Consider the following 17,653-nt stretch of genomic DNA (forward strand, 5'->3'; position numbering starts at 1 on the left):
TACAGCTTAGTTACTGAGGAATTATATTTGAAAATAGTTCTTTTTGAATCACCCAGTATTACTTTGTAGTCATACTTGCAAACCTCCTTAATTAGGACCATTTTCATTACCAGCCAAAATAAATACATAAGGTCAGTTATTTTTTTAAAAGATTTTATTTTTAAGTTATCTCTGTACCCAATGTGGGGCTCCAACTCACAATTCCGAGATCAAGAGTCACATGCTTCAACGACTGAGCTAGCCAGACACAATGAGATCACTTATTTTTTAGTAAAACCTTAGAAAGAGGCCAATTAGCAATTTTATATGCTTTAATTTATAGGTATGTACATCAAGATGAATTACATATATTCTCTTGGAGAATTTTGCTGTATTTTTAAAAGCGTTTCCTTGAAATCTTTTGCAGTGGGTGCATGTTAGTTCCCACAATGAAAAGTAGAACCTATTAAAGCCTTATAAAAAAGAACTTTTCTTTTTGTGTTAACAAAGACTACTATTTTACATATGAAATTTACCTCATTTAAATGTATAGTTCATTGATTTTAAACAAACTTACAGAATTGTATAACCAACAATACAGCATGTGTTTAGTACATTTCCTCTTTCCCTAAAAAAGAAGTCTCATATCCATTTGCAATCAGTCTCCTTTTGCATACACAGCCAACCACTAATGTACTTCCAGACTCCATAGATTTCCTTTGGTGGTTATTTCATGTAAGTGGAATTCTATAATATGTGGTCTTTTCTGTCTGGCCTTTTTTTTTTTTTTTTAACTCAGCATAATGTTTTTGAGGTCCATTCATGTTGTTGTATGTATCAATTGTTCATTCCTTTTTATTGCTGATAATACTCCATTGTGTGGATATGTATTTTGTTTATTCACTGGTTGATAAACATTTGGATTGTTTTGCTTTTTGACTATTAGGAATAATGCCACTGAACGTTCACATTAAAAGCTGTGGGTAGACACGTGGTTTTATTTTTCTTGAGTAAATAACTAGGAGTAGAAGTGCTAGGTCATATGGGTAGTTCTATGTTTAAAATTTTAAGAAAGTGCCCAACTGTTTTCTATAGTGATTATAGTATTTTACTTAAAAAAAAAATGTTTATTTTGAGGGAGAGAGAGCGCAAGTGGTGAAGGGGCAGAGAGAAAGAGAGACAGAGAATCCCAAGCAGGCTCTGCAGTGTCAGCACAGAGTCCGATGCAGGGCTCGAACCCACGAACTGTGAGATCATGACCGGAACCGAAATCAAGGGGCAGATGCTCAACTGACTGAGCCACCCAAGTGCCCCTGTAGTATTACATATTTTAACCAGCAGTGTATGAAGACTTTAGTTTTTCCACATCCTCCCAAACAGTTGTTATAATCTATCTTTTTTATTATAGCCATTCTGGTGAGTATAGTGTGGTTCACTGCCATTTTGATTTGCATTTTTTTGATGTTGAGCATCTTTATGTGCTATTAGCCATTTGTGTATCTTTCTCCGTGAAATGTGTATTCAAAGTCTTTTGCCCATTTTTTAGTCTTCTTACTGAGTTGTTGTAGGAGTTCTTTATATATTGTGGCTACAAGTCTGCCCCCCCCATTGAAACCTAGTAACACTTCCTGATATAATTCACCTGAATACAAAGTTTAGATTAAATAGGTTATATAGTGAAGATTTTTGCTATCAGAACAGTTCAGAATCTTAGCTTTATGAGCTTCAAGCCTTGCCACCCTTGTTATAAATTCTGCCAGTGAGATTCTGTTTTGAGTGAACACACAGTAGTTTCAACCTAGCATCCAAAATGGTTTTCTTCCAACATGCAAACACTATAAACAAATTAATTTGTTGCCTGCCTATTTCAACTAAAAATTATGACCGTTTCTTTTTTTTTTTTTATTTAAAAGAAAAATTTTTTTTACATTTATTTATTTTTGAGAGACAGAGACAGAGCACAAGTTGGGGGAGGGATAGAGATAGAAGGAGACACAGAATCTGAAGCAGGCTCCAGGCTCTGACCTGTCATCACAGAGCCCGATGTGGGGCTCAAATTCGCGAACCATGAAATCATGACCTGAACCGAAGTCGGACACTTAACCGACGGAGACACCCAGGCGCCCTATTGACCATTTCTTCTTTAATAATTCTAAGTCTAAATTTTAAAAACAATATTGAATTGAACTTTAGGTAAGGCTATTCTACTATTAACCTGTTATTCTGTGTTAGTGTCTTTGTAATGAAATCAGCTAAAAAATGGTGGTTATTTGGGGCGCCTGGGTGGCGCAGTCGGTTAAGCGTCCGACTTCAACCAGGTCACGATCTCGCGGTCCGGGAGTTCGAGCCCCGTGTCGGGCTCTGGGCTGATGGCTCAGAGCCTGGAGCCTGTTTCCGATTCTGTGTCTCCCTCTCTCTCTGCCCCTCCCCCGTTCATGCTCTGTCTCTCTCTGTCCCAAAAATAAATAAACGTTGAAAAAAAAAATAAAAAAAAAATGGTGGTTATTGACAGCTTATATTGGCCATTTATTGACCTTGAACTAAGGACTAATCTGTTTAGCTTAACATAAATCCTAGTTGTTAATGCTTTTACAAAACCCTGCACCTCAGTGAGCAAGAATGGTTTCTAGAAAGATATTTCAAATAATGCAAGTAAAATTTTAAAGTCACCTGTAATCCTTGTGCATTTTGTTTAAATTGTCTTGCTTTTTCAAAACGTGTTTATTTTTATACTCTGAAGAATTGGTGCTTTGAAAATATTTGGGTCTTGGGATTGTGTTGTTTTTAACACCAAAGTATAAACCTGAGCAAACTGAGTGGTAGATCCTGTCTGGAGAGACAGTTTGCTGAGATTAAAAAAAGACCGGTTTAGGAACCAGGAAACCTGGCTCTGCAAAAGAGCTCAGTGATTGTGAACAAATTATTTAATCTTTATGGTTTTAGTTTCCTCATCTGTAAAATGACCCAGTTGGACTACATAATCTCTATGATCCCTTCCAACTCTGAATATTTGAACATACACTGTTTGAAAATACTCTGGCGTTTTTAAAAAATTTTAATTTAATTTACTTAGGGCACCAGCAGGGGAGGGGCTGAGAGAGAGAGGAGAGAGAATCCCAAACAGGCTCCATGGTGTCAGTGCAGAGCCCGACATGGGGCTTGATCTCCTGAAAGCAAGATCTCGACCTGAGCCGTGATCAAGAGTTGCACACTTAACTGAGTGAGCCACCCAGGTGCCCCAATACGCTGGTATTTCTTATAAAGCCTTTTCACATATACTTAACTGTTTTATTCTTAAAAGATTCCCTGAAGTAGAGAAGGCAGATCTTTAGAGGATACGTAGAAAAGTTAGATATCATCTTAAAATTATTATTCCTTTTTTTAGATTTCCACAGCAATTTATTGTTCATTAGTTTTACAGCCTTTTCATGAATATTCATGTAATTATTTTTTATATTGAAGTATAGTTGATATACAATGTTATATTAGCGTCAGGTATGCAACATAGTGATTTGACAGTTCTACACATTACTTAGTGCTCACTCTGTTGGCTGTAGTCACTATCTGTTACTGTTACTAAGATATTATTGACTGTATTCTCTATGTTATACTTTGCATTTCCATGACTTTATAACTAGATATTTGTATACAAGTCCTTTATCAGATACACAACTTGCAGATATTTTCTTGTCCTGTGGCTTGTTTTTATCTTTTTGCTAATACTGCTTGAATTCCAAAAGTTTTAAGTTTTCGTGGCCTAATTATCAGCATTTTTTTTTTTAATGGATTGTGCTTTTGATGTCATATCCAAAGACTTTTTGATTAACCAAGATCATGAAGATTTTCTCCTGGTGTTTTTTGGTAGAAAATTTATAGTTTGGGGTTTACTAGGTCTCCGATCCATTTGAGTTAATTTTTATGCATAGTGTAAGGTAAAGGTTTAAATTAATCTTTTTGTAAGTGGATATCCAGTTGAAAAGACTGTCTGTTCTTCCATTCAACCACCTTATCACCTTCACTGAAAATTGATTGTAAATGTATAGGGTTATTTCTGGATTTTCAGGTTTGTTCTGTTGGTCTATGTGATATCTTTATGCCATTATCACACTGACCTGATTATTGTGGCTTTTTAATATGTTTTTTTAAAATTTGTTTTTAATCTTTATTTTTGAGAGAGTGAGAGAGAGAGAGACAGAGTGTGAGCAGGGGAGGAACAGAGAGAGAGGGAGACACAGAATCTGAAGCAGGCTCCAGGCTCGGAGCTGTCAGCACAGAGCCCGACGCAGGGCTCGAACCCACGAACTGTGAGATTATGACCTGAACCAAAGTCACACTTAACCAACTGAACCACCCAGGCACCCTTAATATGTTTTAAAGTCAAGAAGCATAAATTGTTCAACCCAGTTCTTTTTCAAAATTACTCTAGTTATTTTGGTTTCTTTGCATTTATATATAAATTTAAGAATTAGCTTGTCAGGTTCTGAAAAAGAAAAGTGTGATTTTGTTGGAGATTATATTCAATCTATAGATTAGCTGGGGGAATTTTTTTTTTTTTTTAATTTTTTTTTTTCAACGTTTATTTATTTTTGGGACAGAGAGAGACAGAGCATGAACGGGCAAGGGGCAGAGAGAGAGGGAGACACAGAATCGGAAACAGGCTCCAGGCTCTGAGCCATCAGCCCGGAGCCTGACGCGGGGCTCGAACTCACAGACCTGCGAGATCGTGACCTGGCTGAAGTCGGACGCTTAACCGACTGCGCCACCCAGGCGCCCCAGCTGGGGGAATTTTTTAACATTTCTTCAAGAAGAAAGATTATATTAGGAAACTTCTAAGAACTATAATAAAAAGAGAAGACAACTGCAAGATGTTATGGTTTCCTTTAACACCGTAAGGTAGCAAAAAAAAAAAAAAATGCACAGGCTTTACCTTTGTTTTTCACTCTTATACTCTCTTCCGTTTTTCTAAATCATTTCTAACACTTTCAAGAATGTTTATAAGTGTGTAAAATACTCTGCTAATGTATCTGTTCCCTTATAAATGGAATACCTCACACATGTACAAGTGTAAATAAAAAACGAAAAAGGGAACAGCTGTTTTGAAGGTGATGCTGAGAACAAGTGTCCTCTATGAGGTGTACAAGAGAGAGCTTGTGAAGTAGATTTTAGATAATTGTGAATGATTGTTAATTGTAGGACAGAAGTGAAGTAGGTGTAAATTTAAAGGTACTATTTCGAAGAAGTATATGAATTTTTGTTGTGACACATGACAATATTTCTATACTTTGATGTTCTTGTTCTTTAAAAAAATTTTTTTCAATGTTTATTTATTTTTGGGAGACAGAGAGAGTGCAAGCAGGGGAGGGGCAGACAGAGAGGGAGACATGGCTCCAGGCTCCAAGCTGTCAGCACAGAGCCCGACGCGGGGCTTGAACCCATGAAGCTCAGGATCATGACCTGGGTCGAAGTTGGATGTTTAACCAACTGATATGCCGAAGTGCCCCTTGATGTTCTCATTCTTTTCACTTCTGCCTTTGTATTAGGAAATAGTGCGTACTGAGAAACTTTATTAAGATCTTTCTATAGACTACTATTTTCTTGTCATGTGTTCTAGAAGGTCTGGTTTCTCTTCACATTGATGGCATGTAGGGAAAATAAAAGGAGAATAAACAGTATTCTTATTTTATTGCTTCTGTAGCCGTGAAGTCGGAGACCCTTGTGCATGAAGACAGATTTGTTCTATGGCCTCGGAGTTGGGTGCCGGGGACGATGGCGGCTGCACTGAGCTGGCAAAGCCCCTCTATCTTCAGTACCTGGAGAGGGCCCTCCGGTTGGACCATTTCTTGCGACAGACATCAGCCATCTTCAACAGGAATATTTCTAGGTATGCCATTACATGTTCCCAATGTTTGACCACATTTCTGATTCCCATTATCTCTTTAGTTTTAGCATTTATGTATTTTATGGTTTTTGGTATGTGTGATATTTTTTTCTTCCTTCTTTCAAATAGAACACAATTAACTTATTTAAAGGATCCATTTCTTCTGTCTACTAACCATAAATGAAAATATTCTGCTGGGTCAGCTGTGATTGTAGATTTATCATTCTTTAATTTATAGTGATGAAAGTGAAGATGGACTGGATGACAGTAATCCTTTATTGCCCCAGTCTGGGGATCCCTTAATACAAGTTAAGGAAGAACCTCCAAATTCATTGCTTGGTGAAACTTCTGGAGCAGGCCATTCTGGAATGTTAAACACATACTCACTGAATGGAGTTCTGCAGTCAGGTCAGTGTGGTATGAGGTCCCTCTTTGGACTATCCGTTCTCTTGGGGCAGTCGTCCTTTCATTTTTTGTTGTTCTTTATGTTTCTTCACACAGAATCAAAATCTGACAAAGGGAATTTATATAACTTCTCTAAGTTGAAGAAAAGCAGAAAGTGGCTAAAGGTAAGAGATAAGGCAAATATTTATAATTCAAATAACCTACTAAAATTACAAATAGAAAGGAAAGTTATTGACTCATTCTGGCACATTGGCAGAGATTTTTCTAGAGAAGAGTCTTCTATTCTGGGTGTAGTTTTTTGAAGAGATCATGGAGAAAAATGTAGAGGCCTCAATGAAGTTCACTTTAGCAATCATTTCTGAGTATAGAGTACTGTGAAGAGCAAGGAGTAAAAAAAACATGAGATCTTTGCTCTCACTGGCTCACAGTGTCATCAGGGTTATTAATGTCCTTTTCATTAGTTACTGAGTAGTTCAACAAATGGTGATTGAATACATCGTATCTGTCTGATACTGTTGTAGACAGACAGCATTCCTGCCCTGTAGAGCTTACATTCAGATGGGGGGAGGTAGTGAGTAATGTCTATAAACAAAGAAATAGAAATGGCTTTTTTGAAGAGGTAACATTTCAGCTGATTTCTGAATTATCAGGGCTATGTGAATGTTTTACATAAGAGCATTTTTTAAAATTGTTTGAGAGAGAGTGCGGGAGTGGGGAGAGAGAATCCCAAAGAAGCTACACATGGTCAGTGCAGAGCCTGACCTGGGGCTCGAACTCATGAACTGTGAGATCATGACCTGAGCTGAAATCAAGAGTCAGATACTTAACCCACTAAACCACCCAGGCACCCCTCAGATAAGAGCATTTCAGTCAGAAGGAACACAATTGCAAACTTCCTGACACAGGATGCAACACAGTATGTTTGGGGGAGAATGAAGGCTAGTATGGCTGGAGCACAATGAGAGGGGATGATAGAAGATGAGATTCAAGAACCTGATTGTGTAGGGTCTTGTATAACAGACATGTTAAGGAATTTGTATTTTAGTCTGGTAAATTTCTGTGAGTGTTCATAGGCAAGGAAATGGTATAATCTTGTTGATATTCTTACAAGATAACAGTCATTGGCCCAACTGAGTTAGCATTTCTTCTGTTGAAACCAATATTTTCTCTATTGCTTAATTTTCCTGTGAATAGCTCAAAGTAATTTAAAGGTACTCTTTTATTGTTATCACTAAGTCCTTTAAAAGGTTCTAATTTGCTTCATATCAGCGTGGCTCTCGGGAATGCAGAAATCTTTGTTTAGCTTATCACATTTGTAAAAATCGAAATATAATTGATATGCCATAAAATCTACCCTTTAAAGTATATAATTTAGTAATTTTTAGTGTATTCATAAAGTTTTGTGTAGCCCTTACCACTAATTCCAGAATATTTTCATGATTCCAAAAAAGAAACTGCACTTATTAGCAGTCACTTCCCATTCTCTACTTCCCCCACCCCTGGCAGCCACTAATCTGTTTTCTTTCCCTATGGATTTGCCTATTCTGGACATTTCATATAAGTGAAGTCCATATCATACACAGTCCTTTGTACTTAGCTTCTTTCACTTAGCATAGTTTTCAAGGTTCATTCATGTTGTGGCACAGATCAGAACTACTTTCCTTTTCATGGCTGAATAACATTTCATTATCTGGATAATATCAAAATCAATTAATATTTTTTGGGTTGTTTCTCCTTAATTAGCCATCACAGCTTGCTTTCTATATTCCTTTATACCCAATAGATTGTTTCTTTGTTTTTAGTTTTTTTGCTTTGGTATTTGACAGTTAAAATATCTTATGTTAAGTGTAAGTACTTAGTGATATCAAGCTTTGTTGCTGTTTACAGCATTTCCATGTGTTACTGCTCTCAAATTCATGCATACTAGGTTCAGCTGGTACCTTTTTCTTTTCCACTTAGATTGGTAAAGGATAATGTAAGGGAAACTGGAATGACTGTCTTCCAGCTATTTCTGTCCTTGTGTTGGGGAAAAATGCTTGGATTATAAACGGAATTACTTCATAGCGAGAGATTCCATTTCCATTTCCTCCCATTTGCAGAGCATTCTGCTAAGTGATGAGTCCAGTGAGGCAGATTCTCAGAGTGAAGACAATGAAGAAGAAGAAGAAGAGGAAGAACTCAATCTCAGCAGAGAAGAACTTCATAACATGTTGCGGCTGCACAAATATAAGAAACTTCACCAGAATAAGTATAGTAAAGACAAGGAGGTAAAGGTTTCAGGAGAAATCTCAGACCTTCCTGTCGGGTATTTAGCCTCTGGTTAACATTCATTGAAGATATGTCAGTATCCTTTTTTTTTTTTTTTAATGTTTATTTATTTTTGAGAGAGAACAAGCAGGGGAAGTGTAGAGAGAAGGATCCCAAGTAGGCTCCATGCTGACCATAGAGAGCTCAATATGGGGCTCAAACTCACAAACTGAGATTGTGACCTGAGCTGACACTTAACCAACTGAGCTACCCCAGGCGCCCCATACATCATTTTACTTTTATCTATCTATCTATCTATCTATCTGTCTATCTATCTATCTTCGTGTTTATTTATTCTTGAGGGAGAGGGAGGCAGACTGCAAGTGGGAGAGGGGCAGAGAGAGAGGGAGACACAGAATTGGAAGCAGGCTCCAGTCTCTGAGCTGTCAGCACAGAGCCCAATGCGGGGCCTGAACCCACAAAATGTGAGATCATGACCTGAGCCAAAATTGGCCACCAGGTACCCCTTACTTTTATGTTTAGATCTTGATGGTGGTGGTTGTAATAAAAGCTTTATTGAAATGTATTTCATATACTAAAAATATTTACCCTTTTAAAGTGTATAATTCAGTGGTTTTTAATGTGTAACTGTTGTCACTATATAATTCCAGAATGTTTTCTCCAGAAAGAAACCCCAATCCCCTTAGCTGTTTCCTCTCATTTTCTCCATTCCCCTCAGCCCCAGGCAGCTACTTGTCACTATAAATGTGCCTGTTCTAGACATTTCATGCATATGGAACGATATGTGATCCTTTGTGTCTAGCTTCTTGCTTAGCATGTTTTCAGAGTTCATTCAGTAGCATGTACCTGTACTTTATTCCTTTTTATGGCCAAATAAGATTCCATAGTATGAACGTACTGCATTTACGTTCTGATCCACGTATCACTTAATGAATTAATTGGATTGTTTCTACTTTTTGGCTTTTATGAATGATAACTATGAAAAATGAGTTGTTTCCACTTTTGGCTGTTATGAATAATGCTGCCAAGAAGATTTGTATACACGTTTTTGGTGTGGACATAGGTTTTCATTTCTCCTGGGTATATACCTAGAAGAGGAATTGCTGGGTCGTATGATATGATAACTCTGTGCTTACTTACCCTTTTGAGGAACTGGCAAACTATTTTCCAGAGTGGCTGCACCATTTTAAATTCTTGTGGTTCCTTTTATAATGCAGTTGCTCCTTGGAAGTGTTCCTATCTTTAAAAACTCCCTTTCTTTGCGTACTAACATTAGATTAATAATAGTTTTAAGTGGCAACTATTTGAGTGCTGTTACTTCTGATTTTTGTCAGAAGTGTGGCACTTTGTACATAATAAGCAATAGCATATTTGAGGCCCTGAAAGCATTCCAGCAATTATTTACCATCCAAAGTACGTTCAGAAAACTGAATAACATGCTCAAGGTTATAAACCTACAGAAGTAATAAATAGTAAGATATCTGGCTTTTAGACTTCTTTCTTACTCTCTCTGTCCCTCCCCTGCTCTCTCGCTCTCTGTCTCTTAAAAAAAAAAATGAATAAACGTAGAGTTCCTTCATAAAGTACAGTGCTAGGCATTTGGTGCTTGAAATAGTTTGTCTTTTTTTTTTTTTTGAGTATAGCTGACATACAGTATTATATTTCAGGTGTACAACATAGTGATTCAGCATGTCTATACATTATATTATGGCCACAAGTGTAGCTACCATCTGTTACTGGATAACGGTATTACAATATCATTGACTGATTCCCTGTGTTGGACCTATTATTTCTGTGATTTACTCATTCCATAACTGGAAGCCTATACTTCCCACTCCCTTTTACCCATTTTGCCCAACCCCCATCACCCTCCCCTCTGACAACCATCAGTCTTTTCTCTTTACAAGTCTGATTCTGCTTTTTGTTTTTCAGATTGTAGTTATGAATGAAATCATGTGATATTTGTCTTTTTCATTCTGACTTAATTCACTGAACATAGTGCCCTCTAGGTCCATCTACGTTGTCACAGATGGGAAGAGTTTATATATATATATCCGCACATACACATACATGCACACATATACATATACATACATACATACATACTCATGTACATATACATATAAATATATATGCCACGTTTTTATTTATTCACCTATCAGTGAACACTTAGGTTGCTTCTGTATCTTGGCTACTATAAATAATGCTGCAGTAAACATAGGAATGCATGTATCTTTTTGAATTAGTGTTTTTATTTTCTTTGGGTAAATACCCAGTAGTGGAATTATTGGATGGTATGATTCTTGTTTTTATTTTTTTTGAGGAACCTCCATGCTGTTTTCCATTGGATGACCAATTTGCATTCCTACCAACAGTTCACAAAGATTCCTTTTTTTCCATGTTCTTGCCAATGCCTATGTCTTGTCTTTTTTAAATTTTTTTTTATATTTTATTTATATTTGATAGAGCACAAGTTGGGGAGGGGCAGAGAGCGAGAGACACAGAATCTGAATCAGGCTCCAGGCTCCAAGCTGTCAGCACAGAGCCTGACGCGGGGCTCGAACTCACAAACCGCAAGATCATGACCTGAGCCGAAGTCGGACGCTTAAGCGACTGAGCCACCCAGGCACCCCCTGTCTTGTCTTTTTGATACTAGCCACTAGCCATTCTGACAGGTGTAGGGTGATAATCTCATTGTGGTTTTGATTTGCATTTCCCTGATTAGTGATGTTGATCTTCTTTCCATATGTCTGTTGGCCATCTGTATGTCTTTCGGTAATTGTTCAAGTACTGTGCTTATTTTTTAATCCTATTGATTGGTTTGGGTTGAGTTGTACAAGTTTTTTATGTGTTTTGAATATTAACCCCTTATTGCATATATAATTTGCAAAAATCTTTTCTGACTCATTAGGTTGCCTTTTTGTTTTGTTGATGGTTTCCTTCACTGTGAAAATCTTTTTATTTTGAAGTAGTCCCAATAGTTTATTTCTGCTTTTGTTTTCCTTGCGTTGGGAGGCACATCTAGAAAAATGTTGCTATGGCTGATGTCAGACTACTATGTTTTCCTCTAAGATTTTTATGGTTTTAGGTCTCAGATTTAGGGTTTTTAATCCGTTTTGAGTTTAATTTTGTTTGGAGTGGTAGAAAGTGGTCCAGTTTCATTCTTGTGCATGTAGCTGTCCAGTTTTCCCAGCACCATTTATTGAAGAGACTGTCTTTTCCACACTGTATATTCTTGCCTCCTTCGACATAGATTAGTTGGCCACATAAGGATGGGTTTCTTTCTTAGTTCTCTCTTCTGTATTATTGAAAGTTTTTCTTTAAGTATGCTTTACACCCAACATGGGGCTCCATCTCAGGACCCTGAGATCAAAAGTCATGTGTTCTACCAACTGAACTAGCCAGGCACCTCTTATCTCTGGGTTTTCTATTCTTTTCCATTCATCTGTATGTCTCTATTTGTGCCAGTACCATACTGTTTTGATTACTAAAGCTTTGTAGTATATCTTGAAATCTGGAATTGTAATACTTCCAACTTTGTTTTTCTTTCTCAAGATTGCTTTGGCTATTTGGGGTGGTTCCATTCAGGTTTTAGTGTTATATTTTCTTTTGTGGAAAACGCTGTTGACATTTTAATGGGGATTGCAGTACTTGGCTTTTTTTTTTTTTTTTTTTTACTTTATTTATTTATTTTGAGAGAGGGCGAGAGGAAGCAGGATGGGGCAGAGAGAGAGGGAAAGAGAGAATCCCAAGCAGGCTCTGCACTATTCATTGTGGGCCTCGAGCTCACGAACTACAAGATTAGGACCCTAGCTGAAGTCAGATGTTTATCCGACTGAGCCACCTGGCTGCCCCAGGTCTTTTTTTTTTTATTATTTAATTTAATTATTCTTGAGAGAGAGAGAGAGAGTGAAAGCGTGAGCAAGGGAGGGGCAGAGAGAGAGAGAGGGAGAGAGAGAATCCCAAGCAGGTTCCACACTATCTGCACACCTGACACGGGGGTTGAACCCACAAACTGAGATCGTGACCTGAGCCAAAATCAAGAGTTGGACACTTAACCAACTGAGCCACCAGGCACCCCTACTTGGTCTTTTTTTAATTGAAGTAAAACATACATATGGGAAACTTTATAGATTTTATTAACTATGCAGTTCTTTTTTTTTTTTTTTAATTTTTTTTTTAACGTTTATTTTTGAGACAGAGACAGAGCATGAATGGGGGAGGGTCAGAGAGAGGGAGACACAAAATCCGAAACAGGCTCCAGGCTCTGAGCTGTCAGCACAGAGCCTGACGCAGGGCTTGAACTCACAGACTGCGAGATCATGACCTGAGCCGAAGTCGGCCACTTAACTGACTGAGCCACCCAGGCGCCCCATTTTTTTTTTTTTTTTTTTTAAATATATGAAATTTATTGTCAAATTGGTTTCCATACAACACCCGGTGCTCATCGCAAAAGATGCCCTCTTCAATACCCATCACCCACCCCGCCCTCCCTCCCACCCCCCATTAGCCTTAACTGTGCAGTTCAGTGAATGCTCATTCAATTTTGACCATTGACAGAGGACCTTGTGATAGTTATCCATGTCACTTTTCTATCCTAGTTTCACTTCTTAGACTGGCTGTAATCTAGGAAAGAGATTCAGTAGTGGACTGCTTAATTTTAATTTATATTCATATTTATCCATTGGTAATAGGTAAGACAAAATGAATGTAAGCCTAGCGGGTCAACTGAAATGCAGTGTTTGAAAGAATCTGTCTCTGGAGAGGAAAAAAATTTGATTATTCATGTGTTAGAATTCTGGCAACATAGGCATTATCCATAATATTGGCAGGCTCTCTTAGTGGGAGATAAAGAGTGAAAAGACTTGAAAGAATTGGGATGGTTGGGAATTCTCTGAACCAGATAGAAGACTAAAAGCCAGAATAACAGCTATCAGAACCTTAGTAAATCTTAGGACCTGTTGGTAATAGAAATACAGTTTATTTCTTGTTGATGAATACCATGAGGAGTTCTTTCTGCAGTTAATTGCATCTCTCAAATATGTGTCAGGACCAAATAAATATTCTGGTGGAAATTGAGAAGCATGAAGCGTTTTCCTCTCAAGTTATTTTCAGCAACTTGCCATGCACATAGCTGATGAACCCATTTTGTTTTGAAGTAAGGAAATAATTCACTTTGAAGTACTAAATCTTTGTGAGTCTTTTTGTGGGAAGAAGACCATGTTTTAGGAGCTTTGGTTTTTCTCTGGCTCAACTTTTTGTAGTAAAGGTGATTTGAAGGCAGGCTTCGAACACAGACCAGCCCTTCTAAGCCTCACCACTGTCTTTGCTTTTGCTTCAGTTGCAGCAGTACCAGTACTACAGTGCAGGCCTCCTGTCCACGTACGACCCTTTCTATGAGCAACAACGGCACCTACTTGGACCCAAAAAAAAGAAATTCAAGGAGGAAAAGAAACTTAAAGGTGAGCATATTGACCTGCCTTCCACATTTACTCTTTAGTTTCAGGGTTGTGTGTAGCCTGTTGGTACATTTGGACTTTGAACATAATGCATGTAGTAGAGACTTGCTGTATCTGAAAAACCCTAGGCTTCCCTATCTAAGTCCTATTATTAACCTTATTTCGTATTTGGTTTATGATCTTTTCTAGAATTATAAAGACATAAAACTACAGATTCCTAGCCAAAGGTTTAAGTCAGTTAGTTTATTCCTTCTTTCTTCTTTTCCAAATGTTGAAAATGTTCTGGGAGAGGAAGAAGTTGGTTAGGCACAGGGAAGTATGAAGAGCAACCTGAAGTGTTGGGAATAAGTTATGATTGTTGCTGTGTGTGGAAATTCAAAATAGATCACCTCTCTATCTTGTGTAATGCTTATCTGCCTGTTTGCCAGGAAATGTGCTTTCCTCCCTTACTGAGCTCTAAGCAGCTGGAAATCAGAAAGGAGGTAGGAAGGGAAAGTTTTAAACTCTGTGTATAAGTCAGATTTTGTTCACCTAAAGGTATGAACTCTACTCAGAAATTCTTTTAAGCCTTCTCCCCTTTCTCCCACATTCTCCTAGTTTATCTCTGTATTTAAAAAAAAATATTTTGTATATTTATTTTTGAGAGACAGACCACAAGCAGGGGAGGGGCAGAGAGAGAGGGAGACACAATTTGAAGCAGGCTCCAGAGAGCTTAGAGCCTGATGCAGGGCTCGAGCCCACGGACCGCAAGATCATGACCTGAACTAAAGTCAAACGCTTAGCCAACTGAGCCACTTACGCGCTCCTCTTTGTATTTTCTCATCCTCTGCACCCTCCCCTCCCCACCCCACCCCACCTCCCAAATTAATTTTTTGTGCCATGTGTGATTTTCTCTTCACAGGCCATGATGTCCTATCAGTTAGCACATTTTTTCTTTCTTTAGTTTTTTCTTCAATCACTTTACATTGCCACCAAGTAGAAATGTTTCTTTCCTTTTGGCCATTACTTGAGTTCGTGGTACTTTATAAGTCTCCCTTCCTATTGTTGGGTTCAACAGAAATTCAGTTTTTAGGTTTTATTTTGTGTTTCTCTTTCATGTAAGCATAGGGAGTATCCAGTATTCTTCCAAGGTAGTGAGATCTTTCTCTTGGAATAGTCATAGGCCCGAATACATAAAGAGGTAAACATTGCCAGCCTCACTTGGAATGAGGAAGGAACCTTGAATTTTTTTAAAGGGATGAGGTTGTTTGTGGCTGTCTTCTGTGGAAGGGCAGAAATGCGACATTCTCAGAGTCTGTTTCCTTTGCAGCCAAGTTGAAAAAAGTGAAGAAAAAAAGGCGAAGGGATGAAGAACTTTCCTCTGAAGAATCTCCTCGTTGCCACCACCACCAGACCAAAGTCTTTGCCAAGTTCTCTCATGATGCACCTCCTCCTGGCACCAAAAAGAAGCACTTATCCATTGAGCAGCTTAATGCTCGTCGTAGAAAAGTATGGCTTAGCATTGTGAAAAAGGAACTACCAAAGGTACGTGAGTGCCTCCAGCATAGATGGCAAGTTTTGTCTCCCTGCCCTCTAAAGAGGAGCTGTTGGAGCTAGATACCTTTACAGTGTTCAGAAAGGAAACTAATCTGATGGAATTAAGATAATGCTGAATAGTACTCTTATTAGTTGACTGTTTTTTTCCAGATTTTGATCAGAAGCCACAAGACAATTAGTTGTTCTGTGGTGTTTATTGTCCAAAAAATGGAGGGAAACCTCTCTGAGAAAGGAAAGCAGTTTTCTTACTCATAGCAGTAGAGATTGAACAACAAATTGATAGGTGATAGTAGAGGAAATTAAAATGAAATGGTGGAGTTATGTTTCTTAGAGAATTTATAAATATTTGAATGTTACTGAAGAATCACAGACGTTAGAAAAAATGTGAATGATTCAAGAGAAAGATGTTTAGGCATTCTTTTTGCTATTTTAATTTGGTTTTGGTAATATTTTATTTTGATATAATTTCAAACTTGAAAGTTTCAGGAATCGTACAAGGAATGTCCATATACCCTCGACTCAGTTTGCATTTTACTTAATTAGTTGCCTTATTAATTGAGCGTAGCCTTAATAGAAATATGAATAGGGTATTTTCTGAATTTAGAAAAACTGATACTAAACTCAAGGAAAAGAATCAATATGCAAGAATTGCCAGAGAACACTGAAAAAGACACATCAATCATTAAAATATACCGTAAAACCTCTATAATTCAACAGTGTAGTACTGCCACATGCATAGGCAAATAGATCAGTGGAATGGTAGACTTAAAAAATTTTTTTTCTAATTTATGTATTTTGAGAGAGAGTGAGCATGTGAGCAAGGGTGGGCAGAGAGAGAGAGAGAGAGAGAGAGAGAATCTCAAGCAGGCTCCACACTGTGTGTGTGTGTGTGTGTGTGTGTGTGTGTGTGTGTGTGTGTGTGTGAGAGAGAGAGAGAATGAGAGAGAGAGAGAGAGAGAGAGAGAGAGAGAAAACCTCAAGCAGGCTCCACACTGTTAGCACCAGGCCTGACATGGGGCTCGGTCTCATGAACCATGAGATCATGACCTGAGTGCAAAATCAAGAGTCAGACGCTTAACTGACTGAGCCACCCAGGTGCCCCTAGACTAATAGACTTTTTAAAAAATGGTGCTGGAACAACTAGGTAGCCATTTGGAAAAAGATAAAAGTAGATCTGTTTCTCACACATATACTCTGAACATATTAAGGTTGTTAGTATAAAAAATGAAATCATACAAATACTAGAGGAAAAGGATTACATTCCTATTTAACCTTGGCTCAGCAAAAGTATGACTCAACATCCAGAGGCAACGAAAGAAAACATTTTTAAATTTGACTAAATACAAATAAATTTTTGCATGACAAAAGACAGCTGACAAAGTGGGAAAGATTATTTACATTGTCACAAAGGGCTCGTATCTCTAGTATATAAAGAACTTTTGAAAATTGAGAGCCAAAGAACCACAAATTCAGTAGGCAAGTAAAATGACGGGAATAGACAATTCACAAAGAAAGATACAAAAATGGCTCTTAAATATTAAAAAGGTTCAAAGTCTCATAATTAGAGTAATCTAAAATAACAACCTAGATACCATTTTTCACTTATCACAATGGCAAAAATTGGAAAATATGATAACACATTCTCTTAAGAAGGCTATGGGGAAACAGAGACTTTTATACATTGCTGCTAGAAGTGCAAATCAGAGAGCATTATTCTGGAGGGTAAATTGGCAATACCTAATAATCTCCATATGCAGTTACCTTTCAAACCAGCACTTCCACTTCTAGGAATTATCCTGAGGCTAAACCTGCAACTATACAATGTAAACAAAGTTACTCATTACAGCATTATTTTTAATTGCAAAATAAACAACTTTAATGCCTATACATGGGGCTTGAATTGAACTCTGGTAGATATACACAGTGGATTGTTATGCTGCTGTTAAAAAGAAATAATGAGGAAGACCTTTCTGAAGTGACATGGGATAAAGACATAGTGTTAAGTGAGAAAAGCAAAACAAAAACAGGCATCTATAGTATTTACCTCTCATATAAGCAAAACAGGAATATAAGAAAATACACAAATTCTCATTCATGCAAAAGACATTCAAGAAGGATAAGCCTGAAA

General features: G+C 37.6%; 1 protein-coding gene across 5 annotated transcripts in view; it reads left to right on the forward strand.

Moving 5' to 3' along the window:
- Nucleotides 1–17,653, forward strand: part of INO80 (INO80 complex ATPase subunit) — a 146,101-nt gene that overhangs the window by 23,675 nt on the left and 104,773 nt on the right. For all 5 annotated transcript variants that reach the window (XM_047862369.1, XM_047862367.1, XM_047862370.1 and 2 more), the window contains exons 2-7: nt 5,675–5,860; nt 6,096–6,265; nt 6,359–6,426; nt 8,362–8,529; nt 13,872–13,992; nt 15,299–15,513. In XM_047862369.1, the coding sequence (XP_047718325.1) occupies nt 5,718–5,860; nt 6,096–6,265; nt 6,359–6,426; nt 8,362–8,529; nt 13,872–13,992; nt 15,299–15,513 (885 nt within the window). In that variant the 5' untranslated portion in view covers nt 5,675–5,717. The remainder of the gene's footprint in view (nt 1–5,674; nt 5,861–6,095; nt 6,266–6,358; nt 6,427–8,361; nt 8,530–13,871; nt 13,993–15,298; nt 15,514–17,653) is intronic.

This window comes from Prionailurus viverrinus, chromosome B3 (assembly GCF_022837055.1).
Source record: "Prionailurus viverrinus isolate Anna chromosome B3, UM_Priviv_1.0, whole genome shotgun sequence".
NCBI lineage: Eukaryota > Metazoa > Chordata > Mammalia > Carnivora > Felidae > Prionailurus > Prionailurus viverrinus.